This window comes from Galeopterus variegatus, unplaced genomic scaffold (genome assembly GCF_000696425.1).
Source record: "Galeopterus variegatus unplaced genomic scaffold, G_variegatus-3.0.2 Scaffold692, whole genome shotgun sequence".
NCBI classification, from domain to species: Eukaryota; Metazoa; Chordata; class Mammalia; order Dermoptera; family Cynocephalidae; genus Galeopterus; species Galeopterus variegatus.
The window spans coordinates 527346-547524 of record NW_007726803.1 but is presented as its reverse complement, the minus strand read 5'-3'; the positions used below and the strand labels follow the sequence as shown (position 1 = coordinate 547524).

The 20179-nt window shown below is 54.1% G+C and overlaps 1 protein-coding gene across 1 annotated transcript in view; it reads right to left on the bottom strand.

Annotated features, from left to right (window-relative positions):
• Nucleotides 1-20179, bottom strand: part of SH3PXD2A (SH3 and PX domains 2A) — a 65949-nt gene that overhangs the window by 13708 nt on the left and 32062 nt on the right. The window contains exons 3-4 of the mRNA XM_008571501.1: nt 9121-9234; nt 4582-4665 (exon numbers count right to left, since the gene is read on the bottom strand). Of these exons, the coding sequence (XP_008569723.1) occupies nt 4582-4665; nt 9121-9234 (198 nt within the window). The remainder of the gene's footprint in view (nt 1-4581; nt 4666-9120; nt 9235-20179) is intronic.

The following is a 20179-nucleotide window of genomic DNA, read 5'->3' as shown; positions in this document are numbered from 1 at the left end:
GTCATGGGTGTGGTTCTGATGGCTTTAACAGGAGAAGAGTTAGGTTACTCTCTCTCTTGCTCCTGCCATATTCGCCATGTGACACCTTGTATTGCTGTGAAGAATCGCCACCCACCAAGGCCCTCACCAGATGTGTTTCCTGGACTTTGGACTTCTCAATCTCTGAAACTGTAAGCAATAAATATTGTTTCTTTACAAATTACCCTATCTCAGGTACTTCTGTCATAAACAACAGAAATGAACTGACACGTGTTTTGTTGTTGTGAAAAGGGACCTGTGGCCAAATGATCATGAAAATGCCCAGTCAGGCTGTGCCTTGTGGGCTCTCACTGGGCCAGTGTGCCCGTGCATCCTCTGGAGGAGTGCGTGCAGAGCTGGCCATGTGCCTGCCGCACAGCCCCTCTGGAGAGTTCCAGAGAGCCTGCTCTGTTCTCATGGATGGGACTTCAAGATCCTGCTCAAGGTTTCCCAAGGCACAGGAAAAGAGGAAGTGCATGGTGGGCTGGCCTGGAGAGGCAGGGCCTCACAGCATTTCCCCTGCTTTCCTTCAGTTTCCCTCCTGGCAGGAGGCCCTGGTGCCTCCCACTCGGGTCCTTGCTCAGGCTTCCAGAGAGGTGTTCCTTCCATGTCTGCTGGGGTCCCGCTCTGCCTGTCCCAGGAAGCCCCTGGCAGGTAGAACCAGAACCTGGGTTCTACTCCCTGGCTCTGCCCAAAGCTGGCTGGCCAGAGACATCCTGCCTCCTGGATGAGACCCTCCCTGGAGAACTGCTCAGCACTCAGGAACACACTCCCCTATCCCTCTTCTTGAGAGCAAGGGGTAGAGACAGAAGGGGGAAGAACTGGTGGTCTGGCCACACCCTTCGGGGGGGGTGGGCCACCCTGAACCATGCTGTCCTCTTGGGTCTGGGTGCTCTATGGGGGCTGAGACAGGGTCTGGCACACAGTAGAGTAAGACTGTCAGCTGCATCAACGAAGAGAAAGTCAGGGCTGGGCAGGGGAACCGAGTAGGAAGCTTTCTGTGGGCTCAAAGCAGCAGGATGCGGGTGCAGAGCACTGGCCTCTGGCCCGGAAGGCCCCTTCTGGCTCCCAGCTATGCAGCTACCCCCTGGACTCCCCAGTGGACCCTGACCAGCAGCCTGCCTGAGCCTCTGGCGCCTATGGGGGAGGGGGCAGCTGCCGCTCCAACACCCTGCTGCGGGAGGGCCATCTGTCTCTCTTCTCCCCTGGATTATCAGGTCCTGTCTGCAGCTCCCTTTGTGGTGGAGATGGCTGCCCTACTGGGCTGCGAAGATGGAACCAATGGGCCACTGACCATATTCAAAAGCTGCCAAAAACCAAAAGGTGGGTGGTGACCCATGGGAGCCTGCAAAATTATTCAGCATGCTCTTTTTCACTGCAGGCCTTTCTTGGCATCAACCTGGGGAGGGCCTTGCTCTTGGAGGCTTCCAGATTCCAATCCAGCCATGCTGAGGATCACTGCCAATGCTGCCTGAGAACCTTGCCCAGCCAGATTCTGACTCGGGCCTTTGAGAAGTTCAGGGTTCTATGGTCCAACCCTCCGCTCTCCTGCCTCTCCTGGTCCTGCTCCATTTTCCAGTGGGGCACAGTAAATCCTGGCCCAGGCGGTGGCCAGAGGGGCAGCGCCAGACCCTGGGAATCTAGGGTTCTGAGGTTAGGGTGAGGAGAGGCCCAGGCTCCACATTCTGCCCTTGTTCGGCTGGGCTATTTTTAAGTCTGTGGTTCGAGCAGGAAGCCATCATTAAAGTTTTCCTAGGCAAAGTTGTTTTTGCAGAGAAAAATGACAGCCCTTCTTGGGGGAGGATCAGAGGAACCCTGCCCTGCCTCATGGCAGAGCACAGGCCTCATGCATCTTGGGCAATCTCAGCCTCCTGGCGCTGTTGGGCCCCAGCCCCCCAGGTTGTGCACAGAAGATGAGTCCTGTGGGCCACGGAAGCTCCTGCTTTCTCCTGACCTACTGGGGGTGGGTGGGGGAGCAGAACCAAGGATATCAGCTCTGGCCATTAAAGTTGAGCGGCTGTTGCAAAAGGCTCTGTCCTTTGGGGCTCTGGGGTTGCAGTGACCATAGATGTCCTGGAGTTTAGGTGCTCCTTGTAATCAAGGGAGAAGCAGAGACAGACCCTCCACTGGCCACAAACCCCATCGGGGGGCAGGCCAGAGAAGAGAATGCCCAGACAGATGGAAATGGCCTCAGTGGGCGGCTGAGTCATTCACGTTGGTCAGGGTCTCTAGAAGACATGCCCCTTAGGAAACGGAGTTGCGGCAAGGGAGGCTTTGGGCTCCAGGGGGCTCCTCAGGGCTTCTGGGGAGCACTGGGGCCGTGGGCACTCTGATCACGCCATCGAGAGATGGTGGCAAGCCTGTCTGGTGAGGACTGACCAGGCAGATGGCCTGGTGGGTGGGTTGGGGGGAGGTGGACGGGCCTGTTTTGGTTTTGGAGGCAGGGGCTGGAAATCCTGCAGTCTCTAAACCACAGAAGCCTCCTCCTTCCAAACACTTTCCCCTCTGTCAGCAGTCTCCCCAGCTCCCCTCCCGGCCCCCACAACTTACCCAGCCCCACTGAGAGGCCTTTCGATTCCAAAGGCCTGGCTGGCTGGGAGTGGAGGCCCCAGAGAAGCACTGGTTTCTCTTGTCTAATTATTCAATGACCCACTGCCTGCCTCCCCCAACCAGCTCTGCTGTTTGCATTGAAGTATCTCCCAGCCAACTCTCTGCAAGTTTTTCTTGGCTGCCTTATTTAACTTAGCCCATAGGGCTAAGACTGGGAAATTATGTTATTTAGGTTTCTTATTAAAGAGAGAGAGAGAAAGAGAGGAAGAGAATTTGTGGGTTTGTTTGCTTATGTATGGTCATTGTAGAATTATGCATTTAGTTAGGTATCTGTGCCTACGTATATCCCTGTCTGTCTGTAACTGTGAATATGTTGCTATATATACGTGGTATTAAGGGGTTATGTATATGAAGCTATATGTACTTGTGGGTTTCGCTGCAGAGGAGTATATGTGATGCGACCGTAAACAGTTAGTTGTGTGTGATGCGTTTGTGATTGTGTAGATAGCACGCAGCAGTGTGCGTGTGGTAGTAGCATGACTGCAGTTAGATATGTGTATCTGTGGTGGCTGTGTGCATGGGACCGTGGAGGTGCAGCTGGGGGGAGGGGAGGCTGGATGTGACAGGTACTGCATTCACATCTGTGGCTATCAGGGCTGTGCCCAGGTGTGAGGACTTCGCCTGCTGCCTGTGTTCATGTGGCTGTGGAGACAGTTGTGATTGGGCTCAGTGTGTGATGGTGTTTGGAGAAGGCTGAAACTTCACCCCTGCTGTGTGTTTCCGGGCCTATGTCTCACTCTCCTTTGCCACCGAAGCTCGGGGCTGCCTCCCACCCGACCTCCAGCAGTGCCGTCCCACCCCTCCTAGCCTTAGGGCAGCCTTTTCCTTACATTTGGCCTATTCTTGATGTTTCTACAACTCGGCCCCTTTCCCTGTGTCGGCCCCCAGGGTCCAGCCCATGCTCCACCCTCAGGACAGGCTGGGTTTCTCATGGCCAGCCCTTGGAGCCCAACGCCCAGACAGCCATAGGCTGTGGCCACCCAAGAACCCAGGCTTCCTGCTGTCCTGAGCCTGGGGCAGACACCAAGACACTCCCACAGTCACTTAGAAACAAGCTTTGAGGGTGGGGGTGCGAGTCACGGGCATCCCTGTGTTTTAGAAAGGCTGGGATCATTGCACACCACTCAGAGGTGACAAGCAACTTCTAGATGTGTCGTCACTGTGAGGAGCACACTCTGCTCTTTGCAGGGCAGGAAAAACTGGCCACCCACTGACCTGGGGTGTCTAGAGATGTTTAGGGGTCTGTTCAGAGGTCCACTCCTCCTCTCCCTTACAAGTTCCTGGATGCTGGAAAGGCCCTGGGCCAGAAGGCTCTGAACCAGCAAATGTCTCGGCTCCCTGATCAGCCTATGTGCCAGGCCAGGGTCCTCCTGAAGTCCCAGTGCTAGTGCTCTTGGCTGGACCTGACCCCTCATCAGAGCTTGTTGGGGCTGCGCCCTGGTGCCAGGCTGGGTCTGGCTTTTGCTCCCTCTCGTTTCCGTGGAGATGGCTGAGGGAGGAGGTTGTGGGCCGGTCCTTCTTTCTACTCTGTTCCCAAGCAACCAATAGAACAGCTTTGGCCAAAGGCACCCTTTCTCAGAGGGAGGAGGCAGTGAAGGATGAGGGAGTGGGGCGGCCCACACAGAGATTTAGACACGCTTAGTTCCTTTAACCTGCAGCTTCCAGGGCAAATGTGGCCTTCCTTAGAGGCCCCCTTTAGTCCCCTTCTCAGGCCCCTCTTCCTCTTTGGTGGGTCCACAGCTGTGTCCTAAGTTCCATGACCCCCATGCCCAGGATGTTGACAAAGACCAGTGCCACCCCAATGCCCAAGCAGCCCCCCACCCCTGCCACAGTAGGTGAGAAAAAAGCCTGGCCCATGAATCTGGGTGAGAAAGCAGAGCCCAAAAAGGAGGAGAGGTGTTAGCGAGAGACAGGCGGCAGCTGCAGGGAGGACAGGGTGGCTCCCGCGGTCACCTCGGCTGTGCTGCCTGTTGACCATCCCGCCCAGGGTCCACCGGCGATCCAGGCGCCGCAGATGGGCCTTGCGTCTCTTGGACACTGGTGTGGGAGATGGCGATGGAGCACACGGCCAACGGGAACCGGCGGAGAGAATGGAGATGAGGATGAGATGGGAGCCCGCCCAGGGTCCACCGGCGATCCAGGCGCCGCAGATGGGCCTTGCGTCTCTTGGACACTGATGTGGGAGATGGCGATGGAGCACACGGCCAACGGGAACCGGCGGAGAGAATGGAGATGAGGATGAGATGGGAGGGGGCGAGAGGAGGGGGGAGGGAGGGAGGTCCACACGCCCAGGTCACCATCACCTGGATGGAGCTGGGGACACATGCCTGCTCGATGGGGGCGGATTTGACAGATGACATCGTTGGCACATGGGGGAAAATCCAACTAAAGCCAAACCCCTCAGAGCTTATGCCCCTGAGCCTTGGAGGGGGCTGAAGAATTTAGAATCCCAGTCCTCAGAGATGAAAATGTTCCCTAGCTCCAGCCCAGTGCAACGCAGCCCCTCATCTGCAGCCCCAGGGCTGGAGAGATCACTGTTTCACCCACTGCTGGACAGTGCCAATTCCAGGATGGTCTGTGGTCCCATAGCACTTGGGCTTACATCCACTCACTCACAAGGGACTGACTGTGAACTTGCCACCATGGGCAGGCACCATGTGTGGAAGAATAAGTGTGCCCAGGACGACTCTGGGTGTATAGTTCTCATGGCTTTGGGTTGGTTTCCTTCTTTGCTTTCTCACTTGCCTCCACTGGATTGAGTCTCTAGAGGGCAAGGACTTTGCCTTGTATCTCTGTGTCCCTGGGGCCTAGCACAGTGCCTGGCACATGGCCAGGTCCCAGGAAATGTTTGCTAAATGAAACAGACACCTGGACAGATGCCACAGGCCCTGGATTTGTGACTGAGGACCCACCCCCCAGCTTCTCACACTCTGGGGTGGCATCCTGCATTGGTCCTCTGGTTGCTGTGGCACAGCTTTGAGCCCCCGAGCACCCTTCTGCTCAGGCCTCAGCTGCAGATGCCCCTGCCTTGTGGGACACACTGGCAACATGGACACTGGACCAGAGCTCCAGCTGGCCCCACCTCCTGGTGCCACAGAAGGAGGATGCCAGGCTGCCCAGGTCTGAGAAGGGAGGGAGGCTGGTGGGTGGAAAGAGACAGACCTGGGCCAAACCCCACCGATGCCTTCTAGAAGTATTTGCTTTCCCAGAAAGAGGAGTGGCACATTTGACCTGCCTCTTAAGAGCAGGAGGCCCGGGCAAGAGGCTAGGAGGTATGGATTACAGTCCAGGCCCCACTGCCAGCAACTGGTGTCACCCTGGGAAGCCCACCATCCCTTTCCAAGCCTGTTTCCTCATCTGCTGTAGGGTGATGCCACCTGCCCTGCATGAGCCAAAACAAGGGGCTGAAAGGGCTCTGGAGAGCATTAATCAGGTCCCATGCGAGGCCTCCTGGGCAGGGTGGGGTGGCACAGTTATGTGGGGCTTCTCTGTGGTGACAGAAGCTTCAGCTGACGCCCAGACCATGGGCCACCTTCACGGTAAGTGACATTTACTCACTGCATGCCAGGTCCGGTTTAAACCATTTACAAAGATCATCTCACTTGAGCCTCACAAAAGCCCTATGTGGTCGGCACTAGCCCCTCTTATAAAGAGGGAAACAGAGGCCCGGGGGCATTATGGAACCCTGCGTCACTCACCTACGTGTCACGGGCAGCAAGTGAATCCAGGCAGTCTGGCTCCAGGGCCCAGATGCATACCCAGGTCTAAGACTGGGACAGAGGGGAGAGGGTGGGGTGCTGGGGAATCCGGCACTGGCGGAGCGCCTGCCCTTGGGAGAGCGTGGGCTGTTGGCTGATCCCAGCATGAGTCTGCCAGGGAGGAAGGCTGGTCATCACTGGCAACTGTGGGGCCCGGCAGAGACCCAGGCTCTGGTCTGGGCTCTGCCAAACACTAATCTGAGGGCTCAGCAGAAGTGACACACCTCTTCCAGCCTCTGTTTCCTCACCTCTGAGAGGCGATGATGTCATGTTTTATTAAAGCACCTTGTGAATGTTGGGCTTGGATCCTCATCGCTGTCAGTGGGTGAGAGGGTCTCAACCCCTTCCCTGCCATTAACATTTCTGAATTCTACACAGCACACCTGGCGCCAAGAGAAACACGAACATACACTAGAGTGTCTGATAACAAAAACAAATCAGATCAGCCAGTTGTCTCTTTCCTTTCCAAAGCAACGAAGCATGAGCTGTTAGGGAAGCTTTCGCAGGATGCAGCCTTCCAATTTCTGTTTTACAGGGCTCAGGGACCTACAGTGGGATGGACACAGGGATGGGGTAGAGATGGTTGGAGAGGAAACCAGGGCAGGCTAATCTCGTGGCCACATGGCTGCAGGTGCAAAGTGACTGGTGGACACAGGACAGCAGCTGGGGCCTTGGTGTGGGGTACCTGGCCCTGAGTCCTCCTGTGGATTTGGGAGGGAATTGCCCAAGATGTGATGGTGGAATCCACAGCTGTCCAAATGTTGCCAGGGTTACTGGCACACAGGCCCTCTCAGAAGTAAGCACAGGAACCTGTTTTTACAAGGGTCACCCTGGTGCGTACGTACACACACATACACATACATCTTTGTATATACAACCCCACTGCCTGATTCTTACTCTGTCAAGGCCAAAATCCTCTACAATCTACTACCATGTGTTCTGTGCAAAGCACCTGCTCTGTGTTTCAACTAGGCTGGCATCCGTGCCCCCACGACTCTCTGTTTCTTTTCTGCCCCAGACTCTGCCACAGAGTGCCCAGGTTCTCCATCATCTACCCAACATCTCCATTCTGACCTTCCTGGTGTAGCCTTCTCAGCTGGGGGCTCCAATTGCACAACACACTCTCCTAGAGTTGAGTTCAGAGCTGCCTTCATTTCTTTCAAGTAAAATGCTTCACAGAAAGGCATGTGGCAAGGTGCGGAGGCCCAGGGGGCAAAGGAGGCCGACCAGTGTCCAGACCTTACCAGGACAAGCACATAACTAAACGTCTCGAAGCTTCAGTTCTCACAGCTGGAAAAACGGGGACAGCAGCAGTGTCCTCTCAGGGTAGTGGGGAGGGTATTTAAAGCACCTGGCCCAGCCCCTGGTACTTTGTGAGCTATTGTTATTTCTGAGCCCCTGCATTCATGCCCTGCAGAATGGAGGACTAGGTAGGAGGGGAGGCTGGGGGCTGCAGGCAAAATAGACCAGTCCCAGCGCAAGGGGCCAAGACATCCACTGAGGCAGAGGTACAGTGGAGACGGGGTGCAGGCTCATCTCCGGGGCTCAGAGAGCAGCCAGGAAGGGGTGAGCAGCCCAGCGTCAGCACACAAGCCCTCCTGGATGGGGTCTGACCCCTAGAGACCCGTCACCTGGTGGATGCACATCACAGGGGCTGAGGCTCTGGTCAAGGGACTGAAATACAGCGTTGACACAGGAGGAAGGGTGGGGCCCCAACCGCCCACCGAGTAACCGACATTTAGGGGAAAGATGAATAAGGAGCTGGCGCTTGGCAGGCTGCTTATTTTGGCCTGGGCACTGGTTGTGTGCATGTGTGTGTGTGTGTGTGTGTGTGTGTGTGAGACAGAGTAGGCCTGGAGGTGGCCTGAGCCCCGGGTGGCAGGCCTCCATCCCTCTGGCTCTCAGACGCGTCCATCTGGACCGTCCCCATCAACCGTTAGGGAAAGAATTCCTGCTGCCAGGCCCTGGGAGGCTTGGAAGTCATTAAGAGCAGGCAGCCGGGGATTGGGGGTGGCCCAAACCTCCCGGACTTAGTCTGTTCTGGGGAATACCAAATCTATAGACGGCTGGACTGCTGAGGCAAAGCTGGTCTAGGGGACAGGGGTGGGGGCAGGCTGTTTGAAATGCAAGGAGAAAGACCCAGAAAAATGTCACCAAGCCAGAGTTCATAAGGGAGGCTGACTGCACAGGGGCTGAGCCACCCTTGTCCTGAGACACTGAAAAAGGGCTCACAGAACAGCCCAAGTCTGCACCCTTGGCCAGGCTGACAGATGTCCAGCACAGGGGCTTCTGAGAAGGACATGCACACAGCCCCTTGGGATCGTCCTTGCTGCAGGGAGAACAGTGTGGGACAGGGGAGCAAAGGCAGGGCTCCATGGGGTCCCCCAGAGGAACCCAGGGCTTCTAGGGAGAGGGAGGTTTCTGGGGGAGAGTGTCTAGCCTCAAGACTGTTTCCCAGTCTCTACCCAAAAGTTGCCAAAGCCTAAGGTTCACACCCAAACTGACTTTCCCCTCTATTTTTAGTCCCTTGTGGGGGCCAGCATGGACAGGCCTGGGATGGGAGGTGAGCTTGTGGGCTGGTTTCAGTGAGATGGGATCCCAAGGAAAGGGGCTGGGATATGGCCCAACTCACTTCCGGGGTTCTGATGGTTTTAGGGAGAAGGATGGGGAACTGTCTCCAGGAGAGGTTGACTCCGGAGGCAGCCAGGCCTCCCCCCTCCTCTGCAGCCCTTACCTTCCCCAGTCTTGGAGGTGTTGATGTCCGAGTCGTCCCGAGTACCATTCTGGGCCTCCAGGTAGGTGGCAGGGACCCAGCCCTGCTCCTCAGAGGTGCTCACAAACCACCAGCCTGCAGACGGGACAAGAGAGAAGGGAGCCATGAGAGCCGGCAGGATGTCTGGCAGGCTGGGGGCAGGACAGGGAGGGAAGGAGCAGCGCAGAGGGCAGGGCGCAGAGCCAGACAGCCTGGGCTCCCGGCACACGCCTGGTGCAGGTCCAGCCTCGAGGAGCCTGTACCTCTTCCAAGGCAGAAGAGACCAACACACTCGCCGAGAAGAGGGCCTGATAAACCACGACCCACACTTACACAAATGTTTAATGAAAAAATTAAAAAACAAAATAGAAATAATGGTATGTCCAACATGTGGAAATGATCCTTCAGGAAAGGCCAGTGGAGCCGCAGCCATACACACAGACTATTTAGGGTCTTTCAAACCCATCAGGACCACCGGTGTGGCTCCAGTTTGGCCACCTTCTCTGCTTTCACAGACCTCCAGGCATAAAGCCTCACAGACACTCTCATGGTCAACCATTTCCTCTTCCCCATCATGGGCCAGTGATATTTTCACAATGCTCTACTCACAGCTGCCTGTGAAGTGTGTTGACACCTCAATCACAGCAAGTGGCACTGCATCTGCCACATGACCCCTGACAATCACAGCCAAATGGTAAAGCCTTGTTCATTTTAATTTGTTCATTCAAACAAACATTTACTGAGCAAAGTACTCTGAGCACCAGGTCTTGGGACACCACAGACTGCCTTCAGTGCTGCCTTGGGTTGAATGTTCCCCCCAAATTTAATCCCCACTATAACCATTGAGGGTGGGAAATCCTATTATGGTAATTGAAAGGTGGAGCCTTGAAGAGGTGATTAGATTGTAGAACCATGCAGTAGTGAATGGATTAAAAATGGTGGTCATGGGTTTTCAAAGAAGAGTGAATGAGGAGGTTACTCTCTGCTCTCTCTGCTTCCACCATCTTGCAATGTGAGACCCCTGGGTCACTGTGGCCACCACCAGATATCTTCCTTGGACTCTTGACTTCTGAGCCTCTGAAACTGTATGCAATGAATTTTGTTTTTCTTATAAATCACCCAGTTCCAGACATTTCATTATAAGCAAAAGAAACGGACTAATATAGAAAATTGGTACCAGAGAAGTGGGGTGCTGCTTATAACAAATACTCGAAAAGGTGGAAATGGCTTTGGTTGTTGAGGAGAGGTTGGAGGAATTTGGAGGAACAGAATAGAAAAAGCTTACCTGCTAGTGGTAGTTTAGAGGACAAGAAAACCAGGGAAAGCACGGAATGTTTTAGAGACTGGTTAAATGGTGGCGACCAGAGTGCTTATGGAAATATGGACTCTAAAGACCATTCTAAGGAGGTCTTGGATAGAAATAAGGAATTTATTGGAAACTGGGGCAAAGATCAATCTTGCTATGAATTGGCAAGGAACTTGGCTGATTGTGTCCATGCCCTAGGACTTTGTGGAAGTTGGAACTTAAGAATTGTGAACCAGGGCCGGCCCAGTGGCGCACTGGATAGTGCGCCGCTTAGGAGGCGCGGCAGCGCTGCCGCCCGAGGGTTCGGATCCCACATACAGACCGGCTCCCGCTCACTGGCTGAGCGAGGCGTGGGAGCAACACCGAGGTTTGCAATCCCGTTGCCGGTCCCTGGTCCGGTATGGGGGCAACACTGAGGGTTGCAATCCGTTGCCGGACACGGAAAAATAAGACAAAAAGACAAAAAAAAAAAAAGAATTGTGAACCAGAGTATCTGGTGGAAGAAATTTCTAAGCAGCAAAACATTCAGGAAGCTGCATGGTTACTTCTAACAGCCTACTATGAGTTATGATGGCAAAAGCATGACATAAAGCCAAAATTTTAAAGAGAACCAGAGTGTAAAGACTTGGAAAATTTGCAGCTGGACATGTGGTAGAGATTGAGAGAGCATTTTCAGGAGAAAAATGCAATGGTGCTGAGAAGATTAGTACAAAGGAAGGGATTATCAAGAGAAGAGGAAAAGGCCTTGAAGGCATTGCAGAAGCCTCTGATGCCAACCCTCCTGTTACAGGCCTAAAGGCCTAAGGAGACAGAATTATCTCAGGGAACAGGCCTGAGGCACCCTCCATGGGCTCACTTCTTAGGCCTACTTTGGGATGCTGCTTCCAGCACCAGCACCCCAGCTGCTTTGTTTATTCCATCTGTGGCAAAATTGGCCCCAGGTGTGGCTGCACCCACAGCTTTGGAAGACACAAGCTGGAAGCCTTGGTGGTGTCCACGTGGTGTTAAGTCTGTAGGCTGGCAGAGAATGTCAGAGCTGTGAAGGCTTGGGAACCTCCACCCCGATTTCAAAGGATGTATGGAAATGTCTGGAAGAGATCCCTGGGTCACTGTCACCAACACCAGATATGTTCCTTGGACTTTGGACTTCCGAGCCTCGGAAATAGTAAGCAATAAATTGTTTTCTTATAAATTACCCAGTTCTGTATCTGGAAGAGATCCCTGGGTCACTGTCACCAACACCAGATATGTTCCTTGGACTTTGGACTTGCGAGCCTCGGAAATAGTAAGCAATAAATTGTTTTCTTATAAATTACCCAGTTCTGTGTATTTTGTTATAAGCAACAGAAATGGACTAATACAAGTGCCTTCCTGGAAGGTACATTCCACAGGATCCTGTCATCTTCCCCATCCCTTCTTCCCTGTCCCTAAAGGTAATGTGGCACTGAGTCTCTTTTCTGTTCACGGCAGAGCTCTCCACTTCCTGCTGGGAGACTCCAGGGCTTCTCCCTAGGGAGCATTTGTGGCTTGGTCACTGACCACAGCAAAGTGGTCACTCAAGGAGGAGACATGTTGAGGGGTCCTCCCAGGCATCCCCAGGCTGGGCTTGGCACTGGAGGGTGAAGGAGGCTGCCTGATGGCTGCTGTGAAAGCAATGGCAAGGAACAGAGGAAAACCAACAGTCCCAACACAGCTGGGGGAGACCTCAGGACTTCCTCCCTTAGAACCCCAGGCATCTCCTAGGTCTCCAGCCAGGTCCCCACTGCCTCAAATGACAGGTCTAGTCCTGAATCCCCTCTGTCCGTCACCCTTTTTGGGGGGTTCCACAACCTTCTGCTTGCAAATCAACAAAGCCCGTGAAATGTCCTGGCTCTGGGGTCTGGACTCTTGACACAACCCTCGAGACCCATATCTGGCTCAGGGGCCTTGGGCGGGCCATTGCCCTTCTGGGATCTCAGTTTCCTTCTCTGTAGAGAGATGCTGGCTCAGACACCGTGGTCCAGGGCTGCTGGGTATGGCCCATAGACTCTGTCCATCTCTGCCCGGAGAGAAGAGAGGGCAGCAGGATCTCTTACCGAAAATGCCAGATCTGGCCCTCTGTTCCCTGTGCCCATCTCCCTCCCCCAGACCCTCACCCTGCCAACACAGCTGGAAAAAAAGCAGCTTGGGCCAGTGAGTCACAAGCCAGTGGAGTCAGGGAGAACTGGGGACATGCCCCCAACGCTGGTGGAAGTGACAACGTAGGTCTTCCTTTCCTTCCTGCTGTTGCTCCAAACCCTGTGTCTCCCAAGATTGCCCACTTCTCAGACTGCCCATGTCAGGCCTCCTCCTGCCACGTCTACTTCATAAACATGTACATAGGTGTATGAGACACTATGGCACAGAGTGACTGTGGAGCCTCGATTTGAACATGAGCAGGCTGACCCCTAACTCCATGTGATACTGCCTCTGCACGACCAGGCTAGGCAGGCAATCTCCAGGGGGAGAAGCCCACACCAATTCTCAGCTAAACTCTCTACCCCAGAGGCCCTGAGACTTCCTGCACAGGGCCCATCAGCCTGGGGCTGGAAGAGGGCAGGCTTGACATACATCATTCATTCATTCATTCATTTGGCAGCTAGCCAGTACATGGACAGGCTTGCCCTCTTGCGAGAGTAGCTAAAGTCGCTGAACAACTCATGGTGACAGGCAGGTGCTGGCACCTACTCGTAGGGACAGGACAGCAGGCATAGGCAGGTCAGAGGCTAGTGGACACACCACAGGGAACTGCTGACAGTTCCCTGGCCTCTGTGGCTGGAGGTGGTTATTAGAACACCAGACACCTGCACTCACTCAACTTCTGGCTGATAAAACTGGTTGCAGGTGGCTTGTAATTCTGTGAACTCAGGAAGGGTCTGGACCATGATTGGGGCATGAAGCACCCTTGAGAGCGGCTATAGTAGAGGATGGATGTTCACCCTGGGGCCAAGGTGAGGCAGGAGGAGGTGGTCGTCGGCACCAGGGGAACCCCTAGCTGACCAATGCTTGCACCTTGGACGTTCTAACATTTGGATTAACCAGAGGGGCCATTCCTTACATTCTTAGCCACTGAGAGGAAGGCTAATAGGACCACCATTCACTGACACGGTGTAAAGGGTTGGACTGTCCACCTCCCTTGACCCAGGAAGATCCTGAGCTCCATCAGCTCACTAAGGAGTACCAGGCCCTATCTCCATGATAATGTCTGAGTAGGACATTTCTCTGTTCACCCTTTGCAGAGACAATCATTGGGAGGCAGAGAACCAAGGCCTGTCTACTCAGGAAGAGGAAAGGAGGAGCAGCCAGTGCGGGCAGGGAGCATTCCAGCTGCTCCATGGCCCGGGGGGATGCCTTCTTCCTTCCCTCCCTCTGCCAGACTCGGGTGGATAAAATACTACATGGGCTTGCGTGTCAATTCCCTTGTCTTTTTGCCTTGTCTCACCCACTGCCACTTGCACATTCTGAACCTGCCGGCGTGGGACCACTGAGAGGGCTGCTTGGAGCAGCACTGCCACCCTCCCTGAAGCCCAGGCCACATGGTTTGGTCGCTCAGAGACTGTGGCTGATGGAGACCCCAAAGCAGTAAGAAGGCATGGACTTTGCAGGGGTCTCTGCCTGGGATGTCTTTTTCCCCTTCTCTCAGACCTTGGGGGAGCACTTTCAGGAATGCCAACAATCCCTACCAGGAAGCACCAGGCCCAACTGTTCTTCCACAGACCCTGGAACAGGGCTGACCCATCTCCCTGGGCTTTTGTCATGTGACCCTGCCTCCTTGACCACAGATGTAGGCACACCTGGCCAATCATCTCCTGACTGGTCTGTCATCTCTCTGGATACTGTGTGGCTCAGGGGCAGATCTGTGACCCAAGCAAGGTTACTTAGGAGCTTTTCCAGGAACTGACCTAGGTGCTTTGATGATACGAACCTAAGTCCCACATAAGCCAGGAAGTGCAGGGGGCATGTGGGCAGAGAGGGCCTGAGAATTCAGTCAACAGAGAAGCAGCAACATCAAGAGATGATGGGCGGGGGGGTGGGGGAAGGGAGGGAGCGATAGAGTCAGTCCTGACTGACATCGTTGAGCTCCTGGTTTCAGGTGTGCTGAAGCTAGACCCTCCCATTGGACTTCCTAATTGCAACAAACCCATGACCTTCCTGTACTGCTTAATTTACCTGGAGCTGAATTTCAGTCATTTGAACTGAGAGAGTCCTCATCAATGCCACTCCTAACAATCACCAAGCATCATGATTGACAATCATCCTGAGCCGAGTCTGGAGAACAGTCACCTGGGCACCTGCTACCTCAGCCCTCAGCAGGTGAAGATGGAGCCATCCAATCCCACTCCCCAAAATTCCCACTCACCAGAATAACCCCCCAATAGCCCCCAAGAGCAGTCACCACAACTCCCAGCTTGGAGTCACTTTTAGGAGGCTTTTATTTTTTGATGGCTGGCTGGTACAGGGATCCAGACCCTTGACCTTGGTATTATAACACCATGCTCAACTGAACTAATAGGCCAGAGGGTCCTGAAAGCTGAGGCTCTCACATGACTTCCTAAGCCCAGGTTCTAATGCCAATGACACGGTCCTGGTTCCTACATCTCATCCAGACCCTTCCCAAACTAACCACCCCAGGTCCACCCCCCTAAGCCAAGCCAAGTTCCAGCAGGCCAAGGGAGTGCCCAAAGGCCTGGCCTCAGATGGGAACCCTTCCTACCAGGAGGGGATTTCCCCAAGATGGGACTGGGCTGGGGCCAGGGGTCTTATTGTCATTGAACAAAACAGGGTGTGCCTTGAATAGTGTGGCTTGGAAGCATGTGTCTTGTTGAGAATTTGCCATGATCCACCAAGTCCAGCCCCTCTCAGCCTCTTTTCTACACCAAGGTATGCCCACTGCCAATGCCACCCTCCCAAACAACCTCCTTTCTCCCTGTTCATCTGCACTGGGAGAACATTTCCTCTCTTTCTTTGTGTAAGCACAAGTCTTCTCAGGAAGGCAGGTGACATGGTGGTCTCCCAGATGGCTGGGATCACTGTCTTTTAGCTTTCTCTCTACTCATGCAATTTGGGCTCCAAAGTCATCCTCAGCAGAGACTCAGAAGGCAAGCCCCCTCCATGGGCACAGGAGGGCCTGTGGGGGGTGCCAGGGAGGGTGTCCACATTGCAGGTGGCTGTGAGGCCTGGACCCCCACTTTCCTGGGGGATTTTCTCCCTAAGCCCCATCCAAACCTGTGTCCTGAGCAGCTGTGAGGCAGGTGCATGAGCCTGCTGACCCTTCACTCTCTCCCCCACGGCCATCCTGGGGGCCAGCCCCCAGTGTGGACCTTTCTCCCTGGCTCCAAGGGCCTTATGATCCCAGGACTTGGGTGCCTCCTCTGCCGGAGGCAGTTGCGGGGAGACTTCCCATGTTTACAACCCTCCCTCTTCCCCAGGAGCTGCAGATCTGGAATGGGATGGAGGATGGATCTGCACTTGCGGGTAGCAGGGAAACTCCCAGGGGTGGGGCAGGCCTGGTCCCCCCTCCCACCTCTGCAGCATAGGCCTTGACACATGGGGAGCTGGGCAGAGACTTGCTGGGTGGCCAAATGTATGGCAGAGGTGCCTGTCGGCTGTGCCAACGGCTGTCTCTGAGTCCTTCTCACTTCAAACCCTCTACTGCCCCAGAAGCTTCAGGGGTGCCTGGGCCACGTTACCTGCTGACGTGAGCATCTCCTCAGGACATGCAACTGAGGCTCCTATTCTCCTGCCATGCCCCCAAGACTTGAGGCTGAGACCCTACTCATATGCACAGCATGGTATGGTCCCTGGCAACCTTGCCTGAGAACTTCCTGACATGTGCAGAGCTGGGCTGTGTGGCTTCAAGTCTCAGGTCCCTCCTGCATCAGAAGAGAAGAACCTGCCACTGGCTTTTTGGTGGGTTCCTCCACCGAGTGAAGAAGGACAGGCTCAAACACTGCCCAGCTGAGCGTGGATGACTGTGGGCAGAGGTGCCCACCCGGGCTCCATGCAGACCTCCCGGGAGCCCTGGCACAAGTCACATGGTTGAGCCTCTGGAAAAGACCCCCTGGGTCTGCTTCCAACTGTGGCTGTTGACAGGCCTGTCCCAGATGCCAGCGGCTCAGATGTCAGTTGCTGCAGCTGGGGCTCCTGACCAAAGTCACTGCTGCTCCACCAACGAGGAAACAGAGGATGAGCCCCTGGGTGTGGCCCAGCTGGCCAGGAGGGCTCAGGCATTAGTCCCGTGTGGCTCTCCAATGCATGTGGAGGTGTTGTCTACTTTCCCGCAGAGTCCGAAGGGGTGAGAGTTGTGCTGGGGGTAAATGTGGACAAGGGGAGGTGTTTTGAGTGCATGGGACGTGAGTTATGTAGGTGTAAACATCTATGTGTAGGTGGGCATAAATGCACATGGGAACAAAGCTGTGTCTGTGCATGTATGTATTATACATGATCGTTGTAGCCAAACCCTGAGAAGGGATCTCTTGTCAGACACTAAACTTTAGATATACATTACTTTATTTACTCTTCAAGGATCTTGTGAAATAAGTGTTATTGTCACTGTCCTTCCCACTTTAGAGATGAGGAAGCTAGATGTCAAACTCAGGGAGTCCAGCTGAGACCCCAGCTTCTCAGCCACCACAGAAGTGGGCAAGGTGTATGTCTCATGCACTAGGGTAAGGATGACTCCTTGAGAACATATGTCCCTGAATATCAGTACATTATACAAGCACCTGTCTGAGTGGATATGTCCACGTCTCTGAGACATGCCCTCTGTGTGCACGCCACAAAAAGAGATGCTGACCTGTGTGTACCTGGGTGTTGACATGTACATGCGAGGGTCTTCTGGGGGTAGAGGGCAATAATTAGGGGCCTGGAGTTAGAAAGACTCAAATTCAAGTCCTGGCTTGCTACTTCCTAGCTGTGTGACCTTGGGCGAGTTACTAAACCTTTCTGAGTCTGTGTCTCCCCTCTCTGACATGAGAGTAATTAATGAAGCCTATTTCCCAAGGTTTCCGAGGAGAATAAATGAGATAAAGCATGGGAAGAGCTTTATCTCTGAGCTATTATCAATGTGGTGGTGGTTGTTAATCACTAATACAGCCTGCACCCTATAGGTGGCCAGGTGGCGTCTGTCCTGTCCACAGCAGGATAGGCTGATGACGCATCAGCAGGCACTCAATAAATCTTGGTGAGCTGACTCAAATGTGTGTATGTGTGTCCACTCATTTACTCTAATCTGTGGAGTTTCAGAAGAATGGAAGGTGCTACTTTGCAACATGGCTTGCTCTTTCCACCGCTGATGTAATTCATGACAGCAAAGCACGATCGGAAATGGGGCTGGAGAGGAGATATCCCTGGGAGTTTCCTCCTTGCCCAAAATGTCTCAGGGCCACTCTGAGCCTGGCTTCCATCCTTTGGCTCACACGGTTCCCCAGGACAGAGATTCTGCAGCCTCCTCTCTCCTCTCCACATTTAACTCATTCTTTGAAGTCTATGTTGTATGCCACTGCCTCCAGGAAGACTTCCCAGACTGATCTCTAAATCCCAATAGTGTCCAAAGCATCAACACCACAATTCATAGCTGCTTGTGATCTCTGAGAATTAGTTTTGTCGAGACTATAAGCACCATGTCTTCTTTGTCTCCAGGGCAGAACTGGACTTGCAGTAAGCAGCCCAGCAGATGAGGAAACTGAGGCACAGAACCAATGTGCAGGAGCCAAAGTTGTGAGTCTGAGTCCAATCTCTGCTACTTCCCTGCTCTGTAGCCTAAAGAAAGTGCCTTAACCTTTCTGAGCTTCAGTTTCCTCATCTGTAAAATGGTAAGAATACCATTTATCCTGCAGGCTGGTATGAGGATTAGCTGAGATGAAGACCACCACACAGGTCTGGCACACAGCAGGTTCTGAACTGAACCTAAGAGCTTTACTGAATGAAGGACTAGAGCCACCCAGAACCAGACTGAGCCACCTCTTACATTTTTCATATCCCCAAGAGGACAGGTCCAAACTCCAAGCTGGCCTCTGCTCGCCTTCTTCTTTCATCCTCCTGGCCTTTTTTCTTGGGAAAGGAAATTCAGCAAAATTTCACTAAAGGACTTACCCTTGGTCTGAGGAAGTGGCCACATCTGTGCCCAGATTGGGGTGGCTGTTCTCCAGTTAGCTGCCACACCTGGCTTCTTCTCTGAGAAGTCAACCTTGCTTTCCAGGGGGAAGGGAGCAAGCTCTTTTGGGGAGTGGGGCAGGGAACCCCAAGGGGCCGTGGCTGTTCTCCAGTTAGCTGCCACACCTGGCTTCTTCTCTGAGAAGTCAACCCTGCTTTCCAGGGGGAAGGGAGCAAGCTCTTTTGGGGAGTGGGGCAGGGAACCCCAAGGGGCCTGGGCTGGTTGGGAGACCCTTTAGTATATCCCTCCAGCCCAGCCTTCCCACAGAGTGCCTTTATGCTGAGACGACCCCTCCCAGACAGGGGACAGGGGAGGGGATACCACGTCCATTGCCTTGAGTGGGAAACTGCAGAGTGTTGTAGTGGAGCCCTGAGAGAGGACCCCACATACACCTGACGTGTAGGAGAAGCCTCCATTCCGGGGTCTCTAGGCCTGGTCTTCAAGGCTAAATGCCCAGACTGGGGAAGTCATCTAGGAAAATCCCAAACTGGCCGATAGCTTGACAGCTGTCTCATCCTGGCCTCTCCTTCCATTGGGGCCATGTCTCTGCAGGGCCCAGAAAGAACAGCCATGTCTCCTGTCATTCGTAGCCAGCCCTGCTAGGGGGGCTTCAAAATGGTCCAGGCACCAAGGAGAGAGCAACACTGGGAGGTCTGGCCAGTGCCTCCCGCTTGGGGCAGGGAAGGAAGACCCCACACCTGGCCCCAGGAGGTAAAAGCACAGGCCCAAGAGCCAGACCCTGCCTCTCTCCAGGCCAAGCATAATCTGCAGTGAACCAGCCCATCGGAGTCCTCCCATTTGGACAATTTCAAGGTCCTCTCAGTTGGCTCTAATCGAGGACTCCTGATGATGGCATGGCGGGGAGGAAGGGGAAGGACAGAGATGGGGGGAAACGGAGAGTGAGACACAGATTGAGATGGAGAGAGACTGAGAGAGAGAGAAAGACAAAGAGACAGAGAGATGGAGAGAGATGTAAGGAGGGGTTGAGAGAGGGACTGGGAGGGAGGGCGGCGGGGTAGGGGTAGAGCGCTTAGCCTCTCCAGGAGGGAGCTGAGCCTGGCTGAGGGCGGCAGGAAGTGATGGGTACTCCCAGGCCACTGCTGTCCCCAGGGTGACCAGGCCACAATGGCCTCCTTAAGAAGAGAGGATAATGAGCTCATTAGGGCCAGAGTGAGGCCAGCTGCACACAATTAGGATGTTAATAAAGTCCACTGAGGTCACAGCTCAGTCTAGGACAAAGCGGCTGGTGGGGGAAGGGAGAACCCTGCTCCTTCCTCTTCCTCTGAAATCCTCCCTGTCCGTGGAGATGCCTTCCTCTGTGGGGCCTTCCCCAACTCTCCCCACCCCAGGTTCAGCTCGTGAATGCTGGTTAGCCTCCTCTTCTTAGACAGACCTCAGTTTAGATCCTGGTTTCACCACTTACTAGCTGGGTGACCTAAGGCGCGTCTAGACCTCTCTGAGCCTCACTGGCACCCCAGGATAATATTAACTACCGACAGGTTTGTCAGCATCAGAAACATGGTATAATCAATAACCAGGAGCTTTTCACCCAGCAAGTATTT